This window comes from Argentina silus (genome assembly GCF_951799395.1).
Source record: "Argentina silus genome assembly, chromosome: 12".
Classification (NCBI taxonomy): Eukaryota; Metazoa; Chordata; class Actinopteri; order Argentiniformes; family Argentinidae; genus Argentina; species Argentina silus.
The window spans coordinates 16866429-16876865 of NC_139666.1; the positions used below are offsets into that span (position 1 = coordinate 16866429).

A 10437-nucleotide genomic window follows, 5' to 3' on the forward strand; every position below is an offset into this window, starting at 1 on the left:
GTTTCCACCTCTTAAAATACCAATAACATCCAGATATTTTGGGACCGACTATCATAAATCGATTCCAGAGGTGTCTTTGAATTAAGACACATTAAATCGATGACAGATACGCGTCCTGCTGAGTTGAACAGGGCCCATACAAGTTGGGCGTGTTCCGTTACCATAAAAGTTAACCCATACAGATTTACAAGTTTCCGATCACTTCACTCAGTCATAAATAGTGAACACAACTATTTCAAAAGGACCAATGGAACTATTCATGCAACTGCGTGCATGGGACTATGGCGAGGATGAAAAATCAAGAAATGTAAACTAGGCCTAATATCACAATACATTGATAAGAATATGATATTCATATTATGCCACTAATAAGTTAGGCCTAATGATTGTGTGAAAGCTATTCATGAAATTAAATAACGGACAAGGCCAACATTTTTGTCACCATGACTATGCAACATATTTGTCATTTCGGTATTTTTAAATATGTGTTATTTTAAAATGTCAGTTTGTTTCTCCAAACATATATTCACAGAATATTGTAGGCTTAAATGCAAGCTTGTATTTCCTACATAAGCTCGAAATAGATCAAACAAATATTCAACTATATGGGTTCGTCAGATACATTTAGCTATAGAATGATTTTAACAGTGTGTTGAGTAACTTATAACTTCGTTAAGTTTCAATAAGTCAATAAATCATTTGGAAACGTCACAGACGTCATTCAGCATAGTGTCGGGGTCTACATCACATGACAAGTCCAATATGAGTTTTTCAAATGAAATATGTTTAGAAGGCCTATATGTTCCAACTGAATAAATGCATATAAATAAATATTTAAATTGCATTACAAGTGCCACAAAGTTGCCCTATATGTTCTCGTAAATAATGTATAGCGAACTAATTTTAAGTGTAGACATAGTGCTATTCAGTCATGGGCTCTTCCAATGGGTGTTATAGTCACGGACACAAAGGGTGTTGCATTGTTGGGGGGGAAATTATATTAAATGTATTTTTGTCTAAATATCTCATGCATATGAGAAATTTTTATTTATACAATTGTGAATACAAGTGAAGTTGTGGTGGTAAGAAAAAAATACATTTGAAATCGTGAAAAGAGAGGTTACACTGCACTACATGTCAGACACCACATAACAGATAACTGCAGTATTATACGTCCTAAATTTCTGTCACCCACGTGCGCTTGCCCTAGTAAACAGTGAGCTGCATAAACAGATTTGCTGGTAACTTTGTGAGTACAACTTTTTGGAGTCAACAGCGATAAAGAGAGTGAGGGGGCTGAACCCCGCTGAGCCCCTGCGCTGAACGACAGCCAATCGCTTCGTTCACTTAACTGCCAGTCACCGAAATCCGTCCAATACCCGCAGTGCCATTTCTAAACTGTATTCCCTACTGTGTCCTCCAACTGTTGTATGTTCTGCCAATCGCTTGAGGACAGAGTGGGAAAAGGAGCAAGCAGAGTTAGAGGCAGGACAAAAGAAGTTATATAGACCGCTATATACATATATTGTAATGTTTTAGAAAGCGTGGTGAGGGAAAAAACAATACCGGTGAGTGTGGATGGATTTGACAGTGTAGTTATGGAGCCCCCTTTGAGCAAGAGGAATCCGGCGATAAGATTAGCGGATTTGGCAGCGACTCAACCCCATCCTCATCAGAATATGACAGGCTTCCCGGGGCTAGGGGGGCATCACCCTCTCTCCCACCATGCCCACCTCCACCCTGGGGAGATGGGCAACGACCCTGGAGTGGCACTCACTCCATTTGGACCTGAGCACATGGCACAGACAAATGCTCTCAAACTTAGCCCATCTCAGCACATTCAGAGCCATCCCGAAGCCCAGACCGCGGCATCTTTCACTTCTGCTCAGACCACAGTTGGTTTCCCCGTGGCTCACCCCCACTCAGGCTACTCAAGCAGCAGGGACTACATCCTCAGGAGAGAACTCTCAGCCTCTGCTATGCATGCACTTGGCGACCAGCATAGTTCCGCCTCCTCCCCTCATCACCATGGCATGTTCATCTCCCCAACAGGTGCTTATGGGCACACGGAGAGTGGTGGCCATCCACTTTTCAGCGGACTCCACGACCAGGCATCCCCAGGTGCCCACCACCACCATGCCCTCAACGGGCAGATGCGCCTGGGTCTACCGGGGGACATCTACGGCAGGCCAGAGCACTTCGGCCACAGGCCCGAGCACTATGGACCCTCTTCCATCCACAGCTACAACTCCATGAACCTCAATGTGAACATCGCTTCTGCTCCTCACGGAGCCGCGGGGGCGTTTTTGAGATACATGAGGCAGCCCATCAAGCAAGAGTTAATCTGCAAATGGATTGACCAGGAGCAAACTTCAAAAAAGCCCTGCTCCAAAACGTACAGCACCATGCACGAGCTGGTCAACCATGTCACGGTAGAGCACGTCGGGGGACCGGAGCAGAGCAGTCACGTCTGCTTCTGGGAGGAATGTCCGCGCGAGGGAAAAGCTTTTAAGGCGAAGTACAAACTGATAAATCACATCCGAGTTCACACTGGAGAGAAACCGTTCCCTTGCCCTTTCCCCGGCTGTGGAAAAGTGTTCGCTCGTTCGGAGAATCTAAAGATTCACAAAAGGACACACACAGGTCAGTACGCGCAAGTTGTTTTAAACTGCATCAAAAACATAATTCGAATTCGAAATACAGTGAGCGCTTTGAAGTGACTAAGAAAACTTTTTTTCGTTGGCAACAAACATGTTCACGACTTGCTGTTTTCTGTATAACTGCTGGTGGGTAATGCGTAATAGTTACCGAAATGTGTTTTATCAAATAGATTAGTCTAATGCAGTCAAGCCAGGGTATACGCGAGTCACTGTAATGACTTTCTGAAAGATAAGTTATTCATTCATAGAGATGTAAAAGACGTGGAACGATTATGGTATATGGTTTGAAAAACGTGCTTACGTACTACCAAGTGAGTGTCCCTGGATAACACGCGTAATGTAGTAATCAGTTATCAGTCCATAGAGGACGTTTACGCATTTATGGCTCACGTAATAGTTATGTTGATTTATCGACTCATCACTTCAAATACAGCTTGTTGAACTGTAGCTTGTGTACTGGATTTACAGCCTGTACTTAACTAAGACTGAATAGGCGAGTGAACATATAACAATAGCTTTTTTAAAATTGATTATTATAGCCTATTGGTTGGTGTTATCTTATCGTTCGCATACTTTAAAAAACGTACTAATTCAACAAGGGCTCCAAGTCTTGGTTTGCCTCTAACGAGTTATGGTACTCGTACATAAAGAATAACCACAGCAATGGCGTTCATGGAAGTCTAAACAATTCTCGAGTGACGCAATACAGTATGCACAGCCGCGCATGTTAAAAAGCATGTAAAACAGACCAACTTTTCATTTTATAATTCAACTGGCAACTGTGAGATGAAACCTGTGTGTTATTCGGGGCTGGCCTGTTTTGGACAGCAAGTGGTTCCCAAGACTGAACTCACGCTAAAAACAGCACGGCAATCAGATCACGTCAGTGTCTTTGCCTGTACGTGAGGAGGGAAACAAGAACAGAGCCCTGTAAGCAGCCATGACTCGATCAAGACCCTTTAGGGATATAGGGTCAGTCAAAGCACAAGGGAAACCTGTCTCAAAGTTACTGACCATTGGATGACGTGTTCATGTTCAATAGCATACTGTGGTATGACAATAGATTGTATGGAACTACAAACAACAACAGTACTACACAGCCCATGCCAATGTGAATGAAATACTTTGCCCCAGAATGCATGAATAGGCCTATAGGCCTACATCACTGAACTTGTTTTCTAAACAGTTATAATAAAGCTCTGAAAAACATCAAAACAAGCTCACTGAAAAATATTTTATGTCTCGCGTTTACAACAGGGGAAAACACAATGAAAAAACGCACCATTGTGGCCCCGAGTGTACATTTCCTCTGCGTGTTTCATGCGGTAGCCCACATGCCACCATATGACTTGTTACACGTGCGTCAGTCAAGAACATGCCTTGTACATGTGGGAGTGGAATGGTGTCGGGTATAGATGTATAATAAATAAGGTATGTCGGACAGGAAGCCCTTGCGGCAGAGTGGGCTGCCACACCAACCATTTATGGAGTAATTACACTGGAAGTGGTATGTTACCAGGCAGTTAAGCGGTGGATTCAATTATGGGCCTACTTCGAATGCAGCATGTGAACAACCATTATTAAATATTAGGAGAGTGAATAATGCTTTCTATATAAAGGTCAACGCAAAATGGTTATCCTCTGCTGCTTCTTATGGATTATTGAATGAGTGAGTGAGTGAGTGAGTGAGTGAGTGAGTGAATGAATGAATGAATGAATGAATGAATGAATGAATGAATGAATGATACATTTAATGAGACAGAACATATATGGCTACATGATGCTCCTGATTATGCCACTATGTTACTCTCATTAGACTTTGTTTGTGTTGGCCCAATATGTTGTTGTACCTTATAAGTTATCACGTTATAACAAAGGCCTGCTTCAGCTGTTTAGGAGTTAACATGCTGATTTAACATGATTATACTCAATGTGTCTGCGTTTATCTTTTTCAGGAGAGAAGCCTTTCAAGTGCGAGTTTGACGGCTGTGACAGAAAATTTGCCAACAGCAGCGACCGGAAGAAGCACTCTCACGTCCACACCAGTGACAAGCCTTACTACTGCAAAGTCCGAGGCTGTGATAAGTCCTACACGCACCCCAGCTCGCTGCGAAAGCACATGAAAGTCCACTGCAAGTCCCCCCCGCCCCCTTCCGCCAACGCTTCGTACCATTCCTCCACGAACCCTCTCGGCGCCCCCATCTCGCCCACCTCCGAACCGCACAGGAACCGGTCCTCAAACCTCTCGCCTCAGGTTACCAACCTCAATGAGTGGTATGTGTGCCAGGGGAGCGGGGGACCTAACCATCTCCACACCCCTTCAAGCGATGTGCCAACGTCGGACTCGGACGAGGATGACTCTTTCAGAAATTCAGACCCGAGGACAATGCTCTAATGTTTACAGAAAGAAAATATTTCACTCCTCAGTTGTGTCCTCACTGAAATAAGTGTTGTAGCCTATGTGCATGGGGACTGTGCCGACTGTAAGCATATCAATGATTTGACTATAGGCCTATGGATCAAGAAATAGCGCCGCGGATGTCAGATGATGAACAACTGCCTTTATAATATGCCCTCTCTTTTTTCTTTATAAGAGCTGAATGTAACATCACACCATCTCTCAGCAACCAAACGCTACATTTAGCTGGAAACAGTCACCAGTAGGCCTACCATTGCGATAGAAAATATCAATTTCCACGTTCAAGGCCTTATTATTTGAAGATTATAAGAGGACCAAGATGATCATATTTTGGGGTGAAACGTGTATAAAAGGTTCCATTATTGGGAATAACCCTTATCAGAAACCAGTTACATGCATGAAGGCCTACACAGACATGCATAGTGTTGTCTGGCATGATGAAGTCATACGTGATTAATTATGCTAAATTGTCCATAAGCTCTCATCGCTATTGCAACCCCTCGAAATTGTACTTGTTTTATCCATCACTGTCCAATCACAGCAGAACACAGCAAACAGAAGCTGAGTTCTTCCTCTGCAAATTACATGAACCTATCAACACCTCCTAACGCTTAAACATTCGAATATGGAGGGAGTATATTCCACGTACTCTTCTGAATACTCTAGATGAGACAACTAATATAAACATTAAATTACATTTAAATCAACCGAATACATAGTCAAACATGTTGCTCACACATAAAGTCAGTCAGAAAAAAAAGAGAAAAAAGGCAAACATACAAGTGTCTTAATGGGTTCAAACTTACGTCAAGATTTATACAATTACTATGTTTGGATGGAATTTTGTTATATTTAAGAACTATTTAAGACTATATTTTATGCAAAAATACACCAGTGTTACGCTCGTTAAAGAGTACGAATAAGTCCTTTGAGACCCTAAATGTGTACACTGACAGGCTTTGTCCTGGAGGATTTGTATATATATATTGTATTGATGCTCGTGAATGTTGTTGTAGTCTTGATTACAAAAATGTTGTTTTGTACATTGTAATTTATTTGCTGGTATCAATGTTGTACTGGAATTACAGAGACACCAAAGAATAATAATATTAATTTTGGTGATGCATAGTACTGATGCTTTTTATCGTGTTCTGTAAAAGACAAATAATTCTTTTTACTTGAATAGGCTGTGTAATGTGAAAAGTCCTTCTCTCGCATGCCCTTTGTAGTAATCTGTCTTTCTCTTTGAGGTGCATGGTGCCGTTGGTTATGGTGGATAAAAAGTGATGAAACATTTTGTGGAGCCCTTGGTGTTCGTAATCAAATTGACAACAGAGAATTCGTGCTAAACTTGAATAAAAACAACAGGACTTGTAAATAGTTAGCAAGTGTATCTCAGTTAGAGTAACTTTGTTTTTCGTATACCCTTGACTACCAGTGTCTGAGCTTATCCCCAAGGATACAGATATTATTTATTTGTTAACATGAGTGGATGCAAAAGCACTGGGTCTATATTAGCAGTGTTACTTTGGCATAGCCTAGACCAGAGGTTTGAAGTAACTTGTACAAACATGTCGTCAAAACACCTGCAGTCTTGTTATAATAGTAAGCAAACAAGATAGGCTAATCAACAATAAATATCAACATTCAAAGGGGTGCCCCTCATCTGACAAACAGATGAAATGCCAGTGGATATTTGAATTCACAATTCTTGACAGTTCAATAAAGTTTTCACTGTTATCTCACAAATAACAGCCCAAATAAGGGGCTGATATAAACCAATCACTAGCCTAATGGGGAAACGTATAGCCCCCTAATGGCGTTGCCTCTGAAAGGCGGGACAGCACAAAGCAGCCGAGGCATGAATCATTCATGGGAAAAATAAAAGATAAAAGATATCTGACAATAAGCAGGACCTTGTATAGAGTATATAAAACAAGTCCCCCCTCTTATTTCCTCCATTAAAACGCACAATCTCACTTTCAAAGTGTTCCCTGTCCAGTCTATAGAATTAAAATTGACCAACGCGAGTTCTGCACCACTTCAAAGGCTGCTACTTCTGAGCGGAAGGCTGGCCGCTTTGACAATCTTCATGGTGCGTTAGGATTTCTATGGCAATTGGGTAGCGAGACGCTCACATTTGAATATGTCTGGTAGAAAACCACTAACTGCCACTAAATGGACTATCATCAAAGCGCACAGAGCACCTTCTCCCGAAAAGCTTCATGTGTCGCCACAAATGCATTGTTAACAGAGAAATGGAATACAGAGACACACAACAGTGTTGTTGTTTTGCCTGAGTTTGTATGGTCTTACAAGAGGAGCAAAGAACAGAGACAATCATCTACCTATGTGCACATGCACAGGTGAACGTACTCGCCAAAATGTTAACAAAAAATGTAGTTTAGAGTTTTGCTTTCGGCACCAATTCAAATCATAAGTCACGTCCATAAGTGTAAGAAGCCGATCTTGCATCTCGAGCCTCTTGTTTCTGTGTCAAAATACAGGCTGCAAAAAGGTAAAGGATGCGCATCCCTAAACAAAAAACAGCACCTCATAAGCCGGAGAAAAGTTCAAAGCCAGACTAAGTTAAACCAGACTGATGCTTTCACGATTGCAATGGCAATGAGCAACCCACAGAGCTGACTGCATCCCAAATGAACTTGAGGTTACTTTATTAAGATGCAGTTACATTGGTCTAAATTGTATGCGTTTGTTAAGTAATGTTCACTTCTCCTACAGTTGGCTACCTCACATCGTTCTATTCCCTCTGTCTGTCCCTAATCAAGTTTTATTGAAAAAAGCAGCCTTGTGTTGCGTATCCTTTTGTCCACAACCCCTTATTTGGACAAAGGAAGAATACTCCTGTATTTATTTAAAACAAGTGCTCTGTGAATGTTGCAAAATAAACACGATGAAAAATAACCAAAGAGATAGTTCCCTCGGCGTGAAAAGGGGGGACTTAATAAAAGGAGTGAAGCAGTCACCGTTGAATGAGAAACGCTTTGAAGTAGAACTTATTATCTGAGGAATACTTTTTGGTTGTCCTAACGACGCCGCTGAATAGGAAAGGCGCTCCTTTGTCAACGATTTGTTCTCCTTTAGTGGGATGCCCGTGGAAATCACTTACATGGGCCACCTTAACATGCTGCCTGCAAATCAGTAACTGGCCGAGTCAGACATGCAGACGCCACTTTTGGGAGGACAAAGCAAAAGTCGCGGTAAAAACGGCGCTCGTTCTCTCTCATTTCGCCCTTTATAAGGGCTGAATGATAATTTCTCAGACGACCGTAGAACCAAAACAAATGCCGTCTTGTCAGATTTTACAAGAATTACCCATCTCCCTGAACTTAAGCACAAAGCACATAAATAAAATGGTTTGTGAGGTGATCATTTGGCTACAAAAGTGATCGTTTCTGCTGTAGCTTATATTTGACCCATTGCACCTGCGCCTCTGATAAAATGGAAACGTCGTGCGCCTTATAAATTAGAACTGAAATTGAGAAACGACGGCCTAATTCTTGACAAAATCTCCTTACAAAAATGGGGTGTTAACTCTCTCATTACAATACTTCTGGTAAAATTGGTGACTATAAGAGGTAGGGCTGGCAAAAAATAGTGCACAAGGTCCACAAACAGCAGAATAGCAACACCTTGTGACAGCTTTGCTTTGACTTAAATGATTTTCTCCCAAATAGCAGATATTCTCCACTTCATGTGTCTAATGTTAGTGAAAACTAGTAGTGAAATAATGAAGCTATTACATTAAGGGTTGAGACAGGTTTAGACATGTTTAGCCGAGTAAAAGTAAATACATAATTGAAAGAAACCACCTGAAAAAAAAACTGAAGTGGACTGAGCTGGGAGGGCTCCCATTTTCTTTTCTTCTTCTGATTCAACTTTTTAAGCTTGCGTTAATTAAAGTGCTTGTAAGCGAGCAATATGTCGGCTTGGCTATCTCTGCCAATGAAAAGTAGCCTACTGACGACTATGATTTACATCCAAAGCGTTTACTCCAAAGGGTTAACACAATTATTGCAATTAAGTTTTATTTTAGACTAATTTGATTAAATGTCATAGGCTAAAGTAAAAGTACATTTTCTTAAAAAAAACATGCTTAGGCTATGAACATGGCTAATTATGGTAATTATGGTAAGAATAATATTTGGGCCAATGGAATTATTGAAAATGGAAAGTGTGTTACCTTAAAAATATCAATAATCAGCTGGAAGCTTAGGTATTTTCATATTTCGTTGCATTATCATATTTCGTTTGAGATAATATCAGCATAGCACCTACAGAACACTTGTAGAGTTCTAAAATAGCCTGCAGGGCTTCTTAGAATACCGTCCCATTCTCACTCCGGCTATAATGCAGTTTAATAGGGAAATATTCATTTGTATTAATTTACAATTGAATTTATGTTTATTTATTTATGTTTTATATATATAAATTGCACACATTAGGCCTACTTAAGTTTTGGCATGTTTCAATTACTTTTCTGAACCTGGTTCCCATTTGTCACCTGCACTTGATCAGACGCCCAGCATTGCATGGGTCAAGCTCTTATATGGCAACTTGTCTTATGATGGAAACATATGTAGATATTGCAATCCACCACAGTTTCTTACTTTCCAACATCTGATATAATGATCCAGTTTCTCCCTCCTCAGCGTGCTATGGAGGCAAGACCGAGAGAACTGGGCACATACTCCTTATCCAGGCATTTTGCCAAAATCTTCCAAGCACCCTACCTGGCTACTATCTTAAGTTTCATGAATAAGTGAGAAAACAGTAGAATCCAGTTGCAGTTCTACATGCTACTTCACCCGGTCGGCGCCCACCCTCTAAAACCCAAGATTACTACCGGAACAGCACATTCATCAAGACAGCGGACATAAGACATTTTCTCTGCTCAGCGCACAGTGAGTATGCACAACGACCTGTCCGGAACGAAACTTACAAGCTGAACAACGAGTTTTAGACTGAACGACTCAAAACTTTACGTCCCAATTGAGGGGGGAAGCTTAGGAAAGGAGACGGGCTGCGATGCATTCGATTTGACTCAGAGATATGGAAGTTGAGAAAGTTTGAGAAATGTGTTGTCCCGTTAGATTAGGGGCCGGGTGAGTGGCTGTTCGTGGTCTGGACGCCGAAAGGAGAACTCGCTCTACTCGACCCTTACTCGAGCAGCTGTGGTTTCACCTATTACCCCAGATGTCTTTCCGAGAGGAGAGCTGGAGTTAAACATCCGACAATGGGCTCGCCGGGGGGCCACTCGCCTGACCTATACCCGATTTTAATAGTTTCATAGGAACTTCATTAAATCAATTACTTTGAGAGCACATCATAATTTAT

The 10437-nt window shown here is 41.4% G+C and overlaps 1 protein-coding gene across 1 annotated transcript; it reads left to right on the forward strand.

Annotated features, from left to right (window-relative positions):
- Positions 1-1598: 1598 nt before the first annotated feature.
- Positions 1599-5055, forward strand: zic5 (zic family member 5 (odd-paired homolog, Drosophila); the record flags this gene model as incomplete). The annotated part of the gene is made up of 2 exons (XM_083681336.1): positions 1599-2643; positions 4616-5055. 2 exons carry the CDS (start codon positions 1599-1601, stop codon positions 5053-5055), a joined length of 1485 nt encoding a protein of 494 aa, XP_083537462.1.
- Between the last annotated feature and the right edge of the window lie 5382 nt (positions 5056-10437).